Here is a 16,420-nt window from a genome sequence, read left to right on the forward strand (position 1 = left end):
TAGTGGAAGGTCTTTATAGCTCCATCAGTCCTTATAGCTCCCAGCTCCATGATGGGTGTAGCTGATGGGGATCTCCAGAGCCCTGTTCCCGCCCCTCTGATCCACCCTGCTACTAACTCCTGTTCACTAATTGGGCTGCCTGCTGATCAGAATTTCAATAACTCATGCACTCTCTCCATGAATGACACAGAGACACACGGCACATCCATTGCACAGAATTTATAAACTGTGTCAGTTTTGGCAAACTCACTCTCTCATAAAGACACACACAGTAAATAATTGCCAGCTTGCGCTGCTCATAAAGTAATGTAAAAGGCAATAATTGTGTGCCTAATCTACACCATCTGTTGCTGGGATTGTCAGTCTCCCTGAATCAGCCCAATTAAGGGTAAACAAGCCAGGCATTAGAAATACCCAGGTCCGTCCTACCATAAAACTGAAGGGGTTGCCATGAGGATATATTTGGATTCAGAGCTTTCTTTTAAAATGCATAGATGAAAGCAGCTTTTAATAGGCTGAGCTATGAGGTTCAAACCACAGGCGAGACGCTGAGTTTAACAGAATGAACCACCAGTGTTTTCAACTAAAAGACAAGCTACCACTTCCACTTCTCCTTGATCAATAAAGCTGAGCGACTGGGAGGCTGATTCTAGAATAAATCGATTTTAAAAAGATAGACTCAGCGATATGACAGATGCAGAAAGTAAACAGCAGTTGGTCAATTTCCACAACAACTAAGAGTGTTGAAGCGCGAGGCTCAACTTCTCTGCTGGTTTGGTGCCCTGGCTACCACGCTGTTACAGCGTGAAGTGAACCTGTGCACATGCGCAGATTCTGTGTGTGACAGCAGTCTTGCAACTTGCTAATCTCAATATCTGCGGTGCAGCTCGTGGCAATGTCATTTAGAGTCTATTTTTTTAATTCGAGGAAGAACCCATATGATCCTAAATAACAGAAATAGCCAGAAACAGTAAAATGGCAAAAGTGTGTCCGGTTTGTAGTGAAGCTGGTAATTAGCTAACAAAGATTCCTCAGGTTGGGTTGATGTGGCTTGTTTTTATCTGAGACATGAGTAGGCATTATGAGTAACAACGAGTTAGCAGATACAGCTATTTGAAACCCTTCTTACATGTTTATCCTTCCATCCTTATGTTATTTCTACCACCATCTGTTACAATCCTAATGTCAGGTACTAAAAGTACCATAGTATCTGACTCACTGCCCTCTCTACTTGATGATGAGGCGTTGCAGACAGAGGAGTTCTACCAAGCAGCACCTGACAGCCCAGCAGTTCACTGGAGTGCCTTGTTGTGTGGTTGAACATTGGTCAGCCAGCCCCACCAAGGGCTGTTATCATAGCAGCGGAGGTTTCCTTACCTCTGCCGTAGATCTCGATCCCTGAGTGAAAGACGCCAATTCCCAGATTGGTGGTGAACTCATTGATCCAGTACTGAAAGAACACAGAAACAGCCGTGATCATTACGACTGCCTCCAGACAAAGAGTACATCACAGAAACAGAGGAAACAGAGAAGTCACAGCATAAAGGGTGAGGGGGGTCTATAAAATGTTGTATAATAGCTTTGCAATGAGTAATATACAGATACACACAGACTTCTTTCAAATGTTTACCACATGTTAAGGGGTGGTGTGAATGAAACACGTAAGTCACTTTTCTATAAAATAACATTAAAAAGTGGGGAGAACACAGGCTTGACAGTCTGAACAGTGAGCAAAAGACTAATCATCTGTTGCAAGATGGTGTGTATTCTCTCTCTATGCAGTAATGATACATGTATGCATTTGATAATGATAGGTTGATAGACCCTGTATGATGTGGATGACATATTCATCATACCAATCTGAGATGCTGTGGCAGCTCCCCACCCACACAAGACAGTACCAAAGCTTCAGGGGACACCAAAAGACTTGACAGTGCAGGTTTGCCATGACGTTTGCTATCCTAAAACAACTCATCCTGGCTGCAGCCAGCAGTGGTGGTGTTGTGAGCTTGACAGAGAGGAAATCTTTTAAAGCCAAATCAGACACAATGGGGTTGGTAATTATGTCTAGCCAAGCTCATAAATTACAGCTATACTGAAATACTGCTGTGCTTTATATTCCGGTCTCTGACATTGCTTGTTCTGATACTTCTTACATTTCCTTATTTTTCTGGATTTTGTGTGTAGTGTTTTTTTTTTATTGCTAGGTATTACTGCACTGTTGGAGCTAGAAACACAAGGATTTTGCTGTACCTGCGATAACATCTGCAAATTGGCGCCGCCGTGTTCAGCTGCCTCCTACCCTTAGACTGTTCTTTAATCAAATGGGTCAGATGCACAGTGGGGGTCTCAATAGCCAGGTCCCCAGTACTACTACTGCTCCGAGTTGATGGAGAGAGCCATCAGTGAGAGAGCTAGTGTCATTATCTAAGGAGGTTGAAGGCTCTGTTCTACTGAATGAAACCCCACTTTATTAGGCCTCACGGGGCTCTGCTGTGCCAGCAAGCAGGTGAGTCTAAGATGGAGCATTTTAATGATCGTTAACTCTAACGGAGTTCCACATGCCCTCGGGGTGCTGAGAGAGAACTGGAGGAGAAGCAGAAGATAGATGTTACCTCCCTCGTAATTTGTTTTGAATAGGACATTTCTGGCCTATTTTAGTGTAATGTAAGGTTATACAGTACACGTTAGGCTATAGCCCTAACTTCTTCTCATGTTCTCAATCCACTTATTCTAAATGAAAAACAAGACAACCATAAATCACTGCCCAACAGTATACAATCAGAGCATAGTTTTCTATGGACTAAAATCCTCCATCTCTGGTCGATGCCCCAGAGTCCCATGCAGTGAGTCTACATAGCTGACATAGGAGCTCATAAACTAACAGAGATGTGTTGGGGAAATGTCAAATATGAAAGGTTACATCTGGACCATCCATCCTTCCACTGCACAAAGCAGTCTCAGATCTGACATACAGACAGGAGCGCTTCATAGACGACTGACTCCGAGTCAAAATTGGAAAACCAGAGTGCCAGTGACCTCTTAAAGCGTCTGCATACTAGGTTCAGTTTGCTCCTAGCAGACCTCAGCTAGGCGAAGTGAACATCTGTGCCTCGCATACTCCCTTAAAAAGACCTTTGCTTGGAAAACGAGAAAAAAAGTTGCAATAGTACTGTTTGTCCCTCTTGAGACGCTGTAACCAGTATACACTTCCTGAAAATAGTCTGAATTAATCCAAGATAAAGAAATCTGTAATTAATTTATATGATTATGCCGAGGAGGTTTTAGTCACGCAATTTTATATCTAACTAAGATGTTTGGTGCAGTATTTCTCAAGTGAAAACATTTGTATGAAAACAAGTCTCGTTGAATGACAACAAACACTTAATTGAAGAATCCCTACTGTTGACCAATCACTGACGAAGGGGCGTAGACTTCGTCTACCGAACTTCAGCTTGCCTCAGGGAAAAATGTTGTGTGCACGAACAGGCGAAAGAAAACCTTGCTGAAGACCAAAACTAACAAAAACATCACAAAATGTTGTCATAATATACACTGAGTATACCAAACATTAAGAACCTGCTCTTTCCATGACACAGACTGACCAGGTGAATCCAGGTGAAAGCTATAATCCCTTATTGATGTCACTTGTTAAATCTACTTCAAATCAGTGTAGATGAAGGGGAGGATACAGGTTAAAGAAGGGTTTCTAAGCCTTGAGACAATTGAGATATGGATTATGCGTGTGGTCATGGGCAAGACAAAATAGTTAAGTGCATTTGAACTGGGTATGGTAGTACGTGCCAGGTGAACCGGTTTGTGTCAAGAACTGCAACTCTGCTGGGTTTTTCCACACTCCCGTGTGTATCAAGAATGGTCCACCACCCAAAGGACATCCAGCCAACTTACACAACTGTGGGAAGCATTGGAGTCAACATGGACCAGCATCCCTGTGGAACACTTGACATCTTGTAAAGGACATGCCCCTATGAATTGAGGCTGTTCTGAGGGCAAAAGGGTTGGGGGGGTGCAACTCAATATTAGGAAGGTGTTCCTAATGTTTGGTATACTCAGAGTATGCATGAACTGTTTTGGATAGGAAGCATGCGGACGCCTTTATCCCCAAGTAACCATGGAAACCAATTGGACTAAATGCATAACATCCCCTCCCCCCTTATCTCCCCCTACCCAGAAGTCCAGAAGCCTGCTCAGTGCTCATGTCTGCTAATGCAGAGGGACATAGATTAAGTGACAAAAAAAAACTGATTAACACCTCATGTGAGCGATGTGGACAGTAATTTGATCTACTTGTACAATCTGGTCGTGCCTGCCCCGGCAGATTAAGTACAGACGTATCGTTAGAACTGCCACATCATTATATTGTTGGCAGGCCCCTGTCTGTGTCATTGCAGTAGATTCAGTCAGTCACTTTCAGGTCCAAGCCTTTACTCACCATCAAGTCATTCAAGGTGATGTTTGTTTGTCTATTCGGCAGAAAACCCGTAGACTACCATAATAAGCCTGTATTTTTTCTCTTGCATACACCCATGCTAACACACACAGTCGTGTCCATGACTCCTCACGCATGTATTTGTCCTTGAGAACTACTATTAGCGCTTGTTTATCTTCTGTTATGCCTCTGTTATGGTCCTCTGTAGCTCAATTGGTAGAGCATGGCGCTTGTAACGCCAGGGTAGTGGGTTCGATCCCCAGGACCACCCATACGTAAAAAATGTATGCACACATACTTTGGATAAAAGCGTCTGCTAAATGGCATATTATTATGATCTGCATACTGTGTCAAGTGTGGGTCTCTGCTGTGGTGTTTTGGGAATTAGCTAAACTATTGCTAGGCAGACTTCTCCAGTGTGACAGCATGCATCATAACTCAGAGAGAAGAGAGAGCTTGACAGCTGCTAATTAAATGGCCCACTTTCACTGCAGTCTCCCAGAAAAAAATATTCATACAGATAGGCAAACTTTTTTATAGCATAATCACACCTCAAAGAATAACAGGAGCCTCTTTCCTAACAAAGAGGGTCTTCACACTCACTAGACTTGCAAAAATACCCTAGGCTACACATATTACTACAATGTAAACTTGTGAACTTGTCATGCTAGACCGCTACCTCCGGAGGAAGCGCACGACACTCGCCCGACAGTTACCCCACTCTTAAGCAGGGCAGTGTAAACAGAATTGTCTCATTGAGCCAACACTTTTAGAGTATGTTTTTTAAAATAGCAAAGCAATGTTTTTGAAACAGCTGAAATGTACAGACATTTTCCTTATGTTGGAGACTTGTTTTATTGAAATTGTAGTAATAGCCTTTTACATTCTGAAATTGTCGCCGTAGCTTTAAATCGAACACTGTATGCAGGAAACACTTCATTTGTTGTTTTTGACATAAAAATAACCACTCTTCATTAGATATAAATACTGAACTTGTTCTTGCATGGATTCCACGACGTGGTTAGTTTTTAACAGCTAGGACCGCCATTTCTTGTCCCGGAATCCTGCTTAACAGACAGGTTGAAGCCTGCTTGACAGAGCCACTAGCTGCTAGCCATCAAGATAACGAAGTTAGTCCCAGATGAGTTTTGCAATGGAGCCCTTTTTGTCTGGAGAAGTAAATTAATGTTTCCAGCGATGTAGGATCTCTATCTACTACGCTTTGTTTAGGGACAAACTGGCTCACTCGGAGTTCCAATGCGGCAGTTGTTTGCTTGCCAAGGATTATAGGATTGAGGTGGCTTCCTTGATCAAGCAGGTCGCCAGCCTACGTAAAAAACTGGGGAAAACGCAGAGTGAAATGTTTACCTTTTCTACGCCGGTGACTGGACGGCGTTCGCGCTTGTTGGATGCATCTCCACCTTGTCGTTTGTCGTTGTCCGACTGGTCGGTGTTGCCTGGACTTCGTTCGCCAGGGGAGCCATCTCCTGCCTCATCTGAGCACAGCAAGAGGAGCAAGCCAATCAACGATGGTCGCATGTCACGAGCCGTGGAAGCCGAAGAGAGCGGCCTCCCGCAAAGCAGGCTACACTCCCAACGAGATGCCCGGAGCGGATACAAACAACTAATAGTTTCATCGCCCTGGAGTCTCATCTTCCTGTACCTTCGATGCTGGGGGTACCTGTGTCTGCGGCCGCTGTGCCTACTCCTCCTCCTACGATTTCGAAGTTGACGTTCCCACCTTCCGTCCCTGATCTGGATCGAGCGGGGCTTCTCCATCTGTAGGAGGCCTGCACCAGGCGCCGGGAGCTACGGGCTCAAGTTTTCCTGCCTCTCGCCCGTCCTAAAGGGGTTCTCCGAATTCTGTGAAGGCGGATTTCCTCGTCCTTCTCGCCAGCCGTGATTTTGGGCAGCTCCAGGGTAAGAAATGTCACCGTTCCTGGTTCAAAAACAACGTCCTTCCCGGAGCACGAGTAAATGACATTACTAAGCTGCTCCCGTATGTTCTACGCCAGGACATGGAAATCGATTCTATCGTAGTTAATGTGGGTTTTAATGACATTATGAAGGGCAGCTCTGAACTGTTGAAACTGGATTTTAAAGAACTGATTGATTCTCTGCTATATACTAATAAAAGACCCATCATATTTGGCCCTGTGCCCTCTCTGAATCGTGGCATTGAACGCTTTAGCAGGATTCTCTCTCTTCACAACTGGCTACGTGATTATTGCAGCTCAATGGGTGTAACTTTTGTTGACAATTTCGATACCTTTTGGGAAAAAAACAAGATTGAAGGAGGATGGGATCCACGTGAATAATTTGGGTTCCTGGATCCTTTCACAGCATTATAAGGCTACTTTGGGACAATGACTAATCAATGACCCAAGCCCAGCTCAGTTAATCCCTATCGTTGTGTCGCTGAGTTGTCATAATGCTTCAGCAAATGTACATTATACCAGGGGTCTTGGTAGACACAATGTATGTAACCTAATTTATGTCCCTCTAACTGCCCTGAATGGCTCTGCTGATCCTACAGCTATTGTATGCAGTAATCATGTGCCTATGAACCAGAGTTATACTGTTAGCACTGAGGCGGCGTGCCCTATTAGAAGTCCACTGTGTGCAGCTCACCCTGCACTAACATAAATAATATGAGCATGTCTACTTCTGCTAAGCTTCCCAGTAAAGCAATGAAAACAATCAAACATCCAAGAAAAGTGCTAAAAATAGCCCACGTTAACATACAGTACCAGTCAAAAGTTTGGACACACCTACTCATTCAAGGGTTTTTCTTTCTTTTTACTATTTTCTACATTGTAGAATAATAGTGAAGAAATCAGAAATCAGAAATAACACATATGGAATAATGTAGTAACCAAAATAAACTGTTAAACAAATCAAAATATATTATATATATTTTATATTCTTCAAAGTAGCCAACCTTTGCCTTGATGACAGCTTTGTACACTCTTGGCATTCTCTCAACCAGCTTCATGAGGTAGTCACCTGGAATGCATTTCAATTAACAGGTGTGCCTTGTTAAAAGTTGATTTGTGGAATTTCTTTCCTTAACGCGTTTGAGCAAATCAGTTGTGTTGTGACAAGTTAAGGGTGGTATACAGAAGATACAGTTGATGTCGGAAGTTTACATACACTTAGGTTGGAGTCATTAAAACTCGTTTTTCAACCATTCAAATTTCTTGTTAACAAACTATCGTTTTGGCAAGTCGGTTAGGACATCTACTTTGTGCATGATACAACTCATTTTTCCAACTATTGTTTACAGACAGATTATTTCACTTATAATTCACTGTATCACAATTCTAGTGGGTCAGACGTTTACATACACTAAGATGACTGTGCCTTTAAACAGCTTGGAAAATTCCAGAAAATGATGTCATGCTTTAGAAGCTTCTGATAGGCTAATTGACATCATTTGAGTAATTGGAGGTGCACCTGTGGATGTATTTCAAGGCCTACCTTCAAACTCAGTGCCTCTTTGCTTGACATCATGGGAAAATCAAAGGAAATCAGCAAAGACCTCAGAAACAAAATTGTAGACCTCCACAAGTCTGGGTCATCTTCGGGAGCAATTTCCAAACGCCTGAAGGTACCACGTTCATCTGTACAAACAATAGTAGGCAACGCAGCTATCATACCGCTCAGGAAGGAGACGCGTTCTGTCTCCTAGAGATTAACGTACTTTGGTGCGAAAAGTGCAAATCAATCCCTGGGAAATCAAGGCTGGGATGGGCTACAGGACAATAGGTAAGCAGCTTGGTGAGAAGGCAACAACTGTTGGCGCAATTATTAGAAAATGGAAGAAGTTCAAGATGACGGTCAATCACCCTCGGTCTGGGGCTCCATGCAAGATCTCACCTCGTGGGGCATCAATGATCATGAGGAAGGTGAGGGATCAGCCCAGAACTACACGGCAGGACCTGGTCAATGACCTGAAGAGAGCTGGGACCACAGTCTCAAAGAAAACCATTAGTAACACACTATGCCGTCATGGATTAAAATCCTGCAGCGCACGCAAGGTCCCCCTGCTCAAGCCAGCGCATGTCCAGGCCCTTCTGAAGTTTGCCAATGACCATCTGGATGATCCAGAGGAGGAATGGGAGAAGGTCATGTGGTCTGATGAGACAAAAATAGAGCTTTTTGGTCTAAACTCCACTCGCCGTGTTTGGAGGAAGAAGAAGGATGAGTACAACCCCAAGAACACCATCCCAACCGTGAAGCATGGAGGTGGAAACATCATTCTTTGGGGATGCTTTTCTGCAAAGGGGACAGGACGACTGCACCGTATTGAGGGGAGGATGGATGGGGCCATGTTTGGCGAGATCTTGGCCAACAACCTCCTTCCCTCAGTAAGAGTATTGAAGATGGGTCGTGGCTGGGTCTTCCAGCATGACAACGACCCGAAACACACAGCCAGGGCAACTAAGGAGTGGCTCCGTAAGAAGCATCTCAAGGTCCTGGAGTGGCCTAGCCAGTCTCCAGACCTGAACCCAATAGAAAATCTTTGGAGGGAGCTGAAAGTCCGTATTGCCCAGCGACAGCCCCGAAACCTGAAGGATCTGGAGAAGGTCTGTATGGAGGAGTGGGCCAAAATCCCTGCTGCAGTGTGTGCAAACCTGGTCAAGACCTACAGGAAACGTATGATCTCTGTAATTGCAAACAAAGGTTTCTGTACCAAATATTAAGTTCTGCTTTTCTGATGTATCAAATACTTATGTCATGCAATAAAATGCAAATTAATTACTTAAAAATCATACAATGTGATTTTCTGTATTTTGGTTTTAGATTCCATCTCTCACAGTTGAAGTGTACCTATGATAAAAATTACAGACCTCTACATGCTTTGTAAGTAGGAAAACCTGCAAAATCGGCAGTGTATCAAATACTTGTTCTCCCCACTGTATTTTCTGGGTGATTTAAATATTGGACTGGCTTTCATCAAGCTGCCCACTCAAGAAAACGCTTAAAACTGTACCCAGTGCCTGCAACCTGGTTCAGGTTATCAGTCAACCTACCAGGGTAGTTACAAACAGCACAGGAATGAAATCATCAATAATAATAATAATAATAATAATAATAATATGCCATTTAGCAGACGCTTTTATCCAAAGCGACTTACAGTCATGTATTGATCACATCTTTACTAATGCTACAGAAATTTGTTTGAAAGCAGTATCCAAATCCATCGGATGTAGTGATCACAATATAGTAGCCATATCTAGGAAAATCAAAGTTCCAAAGACTGGGCCTAATATAGTGTACAAGAGGTCATACAATACGTTTTGTAGTGATTCCTATGTTGTTGGAACGCTGCACTTAAAACATTCATGAAATTGCTTATTCCAGTTCCTAATAAGCATGCACCCATTAAGAAAAAGACTGTAAAAACATACATCCCCGTGGATTGATGAGGAATTGAAAAAACTGTATGGTTGAGAGTGATGAGGCAAAAGGACTGGCAAATAAGTCTGGCTGCACAACCGATTGGCAAACGTACTGCAAATTGAGAAATCATGTGACTAAACTGAATAAAAAGAAGAAGAAACTATACTATGAAACAAAGACAAATGATATAAAGAATTGATAGTAAAAAGCTTTGGAGCACCTTAAATGACATTTTGTGCAAAAGGCAAACTCAGCTCCATCATTCATTGAATCAGATGGCTCATTCACCACAAAACCCACTGATATTGCCAATTACTTTAATGATTTTTTCATTGGCAAGATTAACAAACTTAGGCATGACATCCAAGTATAACTGATCAAATTATGAAAGACAAGCATTGTCATTTTGAATTCTGTAAAGTGAGTGTGGAAGAGGTGAAAAAATGATTGTCGTCTATCAACAACGACAAGCCACCGGGGTCTGACAACTTGGATGGAAAATTACTGAGGATAATAGCGGACGAGATTGCCACTCCTATTTGCAATATGTTCAATTTACGCCCACTAGAAAGTGTGTGCCCTCAGGCCTGCAGGGAAGCAGAAGTATTTCCACTACCTAAGAATAGTAAAGCCCCCTTCACTGGCTCAAATAGACGACCAATTAGCGCGTTACCAACCCTTATTAAACTTATGAAAATAATTGTGTTTGACCAGATAGAATACTATTTTACAGTAAACAAATTGTCAACAGACTTTCAGCACGCTTATAGGGAAGGGCATTCAACAAGCAAAGCACTTACACAAATGAATGATGATTGGCTGAGAGAAATTGCTGATAAAAAGATTGTTAGACTTCAGTGTGGCTTTTGACATTATCGCTCACAGTCTGCTGCTGGAAAAACTTGTTATGGCTTTACACCCCCTGCTATATTGTGGATAAAGAGTTACCAGTCTAACAGAACACTGAGGGTATTCTTTAATGGAAGCCTCACCAACATAATCCAGGTAGAATCAGGAATTACCCAAGGCAGCTGTCAAGGCCCATTTTTTCAATCTTTGAGTAAAGCCAGTGTGTCTATGTATGTGGATGACTCAACACTATACATGTCAACTACTACAGCGACTGTAATGACTGCAACACTTAAAGAGCTGCAGTTAGTTTCAGAATGGGTGGCAAGGAATAAAATAAATATTTCAAAAACTAAAAGCATTGTATTTGGGACAAATCATTCACTAAACCCTAAACCAACTAAATCTTGTAATGAAAAATGTGGAAATTGAGCAAGTTGAGGTGACTAAACTGCTTGGAGTAACCCTGGATTGTAAACTGTCAGGGTCAAAACATGTTGATACAACAGTAGCTAAGATGGGGATAATAATAAGTAGCACAGTTGGCCCTTCAATGTACACAGGGAGCTAACAATGATATTCATGTTAATCTCTCATGGCTCAAAGTGGAGGAGAGATATATTTCATCACTACTTGTTTTTGTAAGAAGTGTTGACAAGCTGAATACACCGAGCTGTCTGTTTAAACTACTAGCACACAGCTCGGACACCCATGTATACCCCACAAGACATGTCTCTTCACAATCCCCAAGTCCAGAACAGACTATGTGAGGCGCACAGTACTACATAGAGCCATGACTATATGGAACTATCCCACATCAGGTAACTGATGCAAGCAGTAGAATCAGATTTTTTTTTTACCTGATAAAAACACACCTTATGGAACAGCAGGGACTGTGAAGAGACACACACAGGTACAGACACGCATACGCACACAAACGCTAGCACTCTACACACACGTACATTGAAATAACGTATGGTGGAACATTTTGTATTGTAGATACAGTATGTAGTGGTGTAATAATGTTATATGATGTACTGTTTTATCTTTTGTTTTATGTGTAACGTAAGTGCCTTAATGTGTTTGGACCCCAGGAAGATGGGGATCCCTAATAAATACAAATCTCAAGTGTATTTTTTGGGGAGCTTGACTGCACTGAGCCACCGACATCCAGGCAAGAAGCAACTCACCAGGGAATTATCAACTTTTTCAGTCGCAATTTGCTTTGACCTCATATGACTTCCATGATATTGACAAAATGAAGCCTGGTTTGTTCTAAGGTAACTTTAATATGCTAATGTACAGAGCATTCGGAATGAATTCAGACGCCTTGACTTATTCCACATTTTGTTACGTTACAGCCTCATTCTAAAATTGATTCAATTGTTTTTTTCCCTCATCAATCTACACACAATACCCCATAATGACAAAGCAAAAAACATTTTTTTTGTTTTCAAAAATGCTAATCTATTACAAATACAAAACTGAACTATCACATTTACATAGGTATTCAGACCCTTTACTCAGTACTTTGTTAAATCACCTTTGGCAGCGATTACAGCCTCGAGTCTTCTTGTGTATGACGCTACAAGCTTGGCACACTTGTATTTGGGGAGTCTCCCATTCTTCTCTGGAGATCCTCTCAAGCTCTGTCAGGTTGGATGGGGAGCGTCGCTGCACAGCTATTTTCAGGTCTCTCCAGAGATGTTCGATCAGGTTCAAGTCCGGGCTCTGGCTGGGCCACTCAAGGACATCCAGAGACTTGTCCCGAAGCCACTGCTGCATTGTCTTGGCTGTGTGCTAAGGGTCATTGTCCTGTTGGAAGGTGAACATTCTCCCCAGTCTGAGGGCTCTGGAGTAGGCTTTCATCAAGGATCTCTCTGTACTTTGCTCCGTTCATCTTTCCCTTGATCCTGACTAGTCTCCCAGTCCCTGCCACTGAAAAACATCCCCACAGCATGATGTTGCCACCACCACGCTTCACCGTAGGGATGGTGCCAGGTTTCCCCCAGATGTGACGCTTGGCATTCAGGCCAGAGTTAAATCTAGGTTTCATCAGACCAGAGAATCTTGTTTCTCATGGTCTGAGAGTCCTTTAGGAGCCTTTGGGCAAACTCCAAGCGGGCTGTCATGTGCCTTTTACTGAGGAGTGGCTTTCGTCTGGCCACTACCATAAAGGCCTGATTTGTGGAGTGCTGCAGAAATGGTTGTCCTTCTGGGAGGTTCTCCCATCTCCACAAAGGAACTCTGGAGCTCTGTCAAAGTGACCATCGGGTTCTTGGTCACCTGACCAAGGCCCTTCTCCCCCGATTGCTCAGTTTGGCCGGGCGGCCAGCTCTAGGAAGAGTCTTGGTGGTTCAAAACTTCTTCCATTTATGAATGATGGAGGCCACTGTGTTCTTGGGGACCTTCAATGCTGCATACATTTTTTGGTAACCTTCCCCAGATCTGTGCCCCGACACAATCCTGTCTCGGAGCTCTACGGACAATTCCTTCGACCTCATGGCTTGGTTTTTGCTCTGACACGCACTGTCAACTGTGGGACCTTATATAGACAGGTGTGTGCCTTTCCAAATCATGTCCAATCAATTGAATTTACCACAGGTGGACTCCAATCAAGTTGTAGAAACATCTCAAGGATGATCAATGGAAACAGGATGCACCTGAGCTCAAAAGGGTCTGAATACTTATGTAAATAAGGTATTATTTATTTCATTTTTTACATTTGCAAACATTTCTAAAAACCCGTTTTCGCTTTGTCATTATGGGGTATTGTGTGTAGATATGAGGTATTTTTATTTATTTAATCCATTTTAGAATAAGGCTGTAACGTAACAAAAATGTGGGGGAAGGGGTCTCAATACTTTCTGAATGCACTGTAAGCCTAAGAGCTCCTATCTAGCTATGGTTCAGCTAAATGTCAGCATTCAGCTGACAGTCAGCATGTTGATGTGATGAGGATGAAGGAATTATTTTGTTTGGCAAGTTAGCTAGTTTGCTTGCTATCTAACGTTACCTAGCTGTGTAGCCGATATTATAATATAAATTACACTATGATAAAATTACTGTACTTTTATATTCGTATGGGAAGGGTATTAACATTACTTGATTATGAAGCATGTTGTTAGCTAGCTAGCAGGAGTGAGCTGTGTATTTGTCAGATACTTTCATGTGTACGGATGAGAAAATAAACCCTTTAATTGTCTGCACATGCTTGTGTATTGTTGCATTATTCAACAGTGTATTGTTTTAGAATAGTTGCTCGGATTGTTAAATAGTTTGTGCTTACGGGCTAGTTTTATTATCTTAATCATATCACAATCAACTTTTACCAGTTGAATGTAGACACAAATACAGTACTTTTTTAAATTACAATTTTCCTGAAATATTTTATTAAGAGAATACAAAAAATCCCTATTAGGGTGTGGTGCCTGGCCTTAGTGTTTTTTAGCTCAAATGTATTGTAAATATCACAGTAGCCTCTAGCCAGTAAGCACAAACTATTTAACAATCCGAGCAACTGTTATTCTAAAACAATCCACAAGCATGTGCAGACAATTAAAGGGTTTAGTTTCTCATCTATACACATTCAAGTATCTGACAAATACACAGCTCACTCTTGCTAGCTAGCTAACAACATGCTTCATGATCAAGTAACGTTAGCATATCAATAATGAATGTTTACCACAGTCATTTTTTCTGGACACTGGATAATGTCAGCCTAAATCTTTTTTGTTTCATTTTGTTAAGACACTGCAGAACCAGAATTGTCCAGAGCAGATTGTGGATAAATACTTTTTTCATCTTTCTATCTGTAAAATACTAAAGACGTGTATGTAAAATGCATTTTTGGTGCATTTGTCCAAATAAAATGTTATATAGAATAAAAACTGTACAACATATCAACAATTCCCTCTGGGCAAGTCTGGAGAATATATCTAATGATAACCACACAAAATGTGGTGAATGCAGATGATTCTGAAGCTGAGAAAAACTAGTTGGTGTGTTGGAAGAGTCTGACTTTCGGGAAATGGCAGTTAAAAGACAAGTACACTGAATTAAGACTACCAATTTAGACCCAATGACCATCTCTTCAAAGTAAGTAGTACACTTTGTAACATTCTCTATGAAATGGGCTTTGAAATTATGTGTAATTCAATGTAGTGAGCTTTTAAATGATTGATGCATGTCCATTTTATAGTGGTTAAAATGCATACAAATGTTGATGACAGTAGTCTGATAAACTAAAGAAAATATACATTTTCATCATGTTTGACATTTGTGTTTACTTTTTGAAAATGCTAATATTAAAAATGGACCAAAATACCAACAAATCTCAAAATTGACAGGTAGATGCAAAAATGTAATTTCAGCCTTAACCACTAAAAAACCTGCTCAAGACCTGGTCTGTCCGAAAGGCACTGTGTTAAGCTAGGCTAGCCAGGCTATTAAAACGATCACCCTTCATCAGCACCGTTACAGCCTTGGCAGCAGCAGAGAGCCTGATTCACTAGCTTCAGTTCATGACCCTGACTCAGGGAGAGGTCTTAATCAAACACAGCTAGGCCGATGGAGCTGATCCAGCTCAGATCAGCGACAGACGAGAGAGTCCCTGCTACTGATAGAGCAGACATAGCTCATTCTGTAGGCCTATATCTGGTAGTGAGACAAAATAGAAAATGCATCACTATTTGATTGTGAAATAGCAAGGAACCAGCGATCTAAGAAATGGTTATAATTGCCTAGCTAACAGACTAGTGACAAGCCTATTTCTGGCATGTAGCTTTAGGACTGGACACATGGTAACATCAAGTACTTAGGAACAATGCATGCAGAGGCTAGCAGTGAACAGGGGTCTATTAAAGTGTAGCTCTCTTCCCAACCACCCCCGGGTTGTGTTCAGTAGGGCACACCACCGCAAACATTTTGTTGTTAAATTAAGGTAGTACATTTACGTCATTTAGCAGACGCTCTTATCCAGAGTGAGTGCATACATTTTCATACTGGTCCCCAGTGGGAATCGAACCCTACCAACTGAGCTACACATAGTAGCTCCCCATTTCAAAAAGTTTTCTCCCTACAGAACACAACCCTGATCTCTGTGTGGCTCTTCTGCTGTGTGGCGTGCTGGCTGTGGCTGTCTGTGCTGTGTCAGTGCAGAGTGACTCAATGCCTCTGACACAGTCTACTCTACTCCCACCACATCCAGTCACATGCTCTGCTGCTTGTACAGCCCGCCAAAGGCCCCTGGATCAGCTGGAGGCCTCCACAGACCTAATTTCCCTCTGTCTGCTCTAAGCAGCAAGCACATTGTGGAGAGAGAGAGAAAAGAGAGAGGCAGAGAGAGAGAGAGAGAGAGAGAGAGAGACCAATAAACATGAGATATTTCTGGGAAATTACATTTTGTTTTTCTGAAGCCAGCTCACAGTTAGCTTCGTTAGGCCTGATAAAAAGTTCAATAGTACCCAAAAAGACACATTTCCAAAAGCACCAGATAGGGCCAATGATTTATATATATACACTAAATGACTGCTAGGCGGTGCTGTGTTGAAGCCACCGTGCCTCCATCTTGGCACTCGCCCACCAGTGTGAAAAAATATTTTGGAAGCTATAGAAATGCATTTATTAATGTCTACATTTGATTTTGCCACATTTATTCTATTACAGAAACCTTAATGCATACTTTTTAATCATATTATGGGTGCCAAACATAAA

General features: G+C 42.1%; 1 protein-coding gene across 1 annotated transcript in view; it reads right to left on the reverse strand.

Annotated features, from left to right (window-relative positions):
• desi2 (desumoylating isopeptidase 2) overlaps positions 1-16,420 on the reverse strand; it is a 35,538-nt gene that overhangs the window by 6,562 nt on the left and 12,556 nt on the right. Inside the window, exon 2 of the mRNA XM_084142331.1 lies at positions 1,378-1,450. Within this exon, the coding sequence (XP_083998457.1) occupies positions 1,378-1,450 (73 nt within the window). The remainder of the gene's footprint in view (positions 1-1,377; positions 1,451-16,420) is intronic.

The sequence above is a fragment of the Coregonus lavaretus genome (assembly GCF_964263955.1).
Source record: "Coregonus lavaretus genome assembly, chromosome: 25".
Taxonomy (NCBI): Eukaryota; Metazoa; Chordata; class Actinopteri; order Salmoniformes; family Salmonidae; genus Coregonus; species Coregonus lavaretus.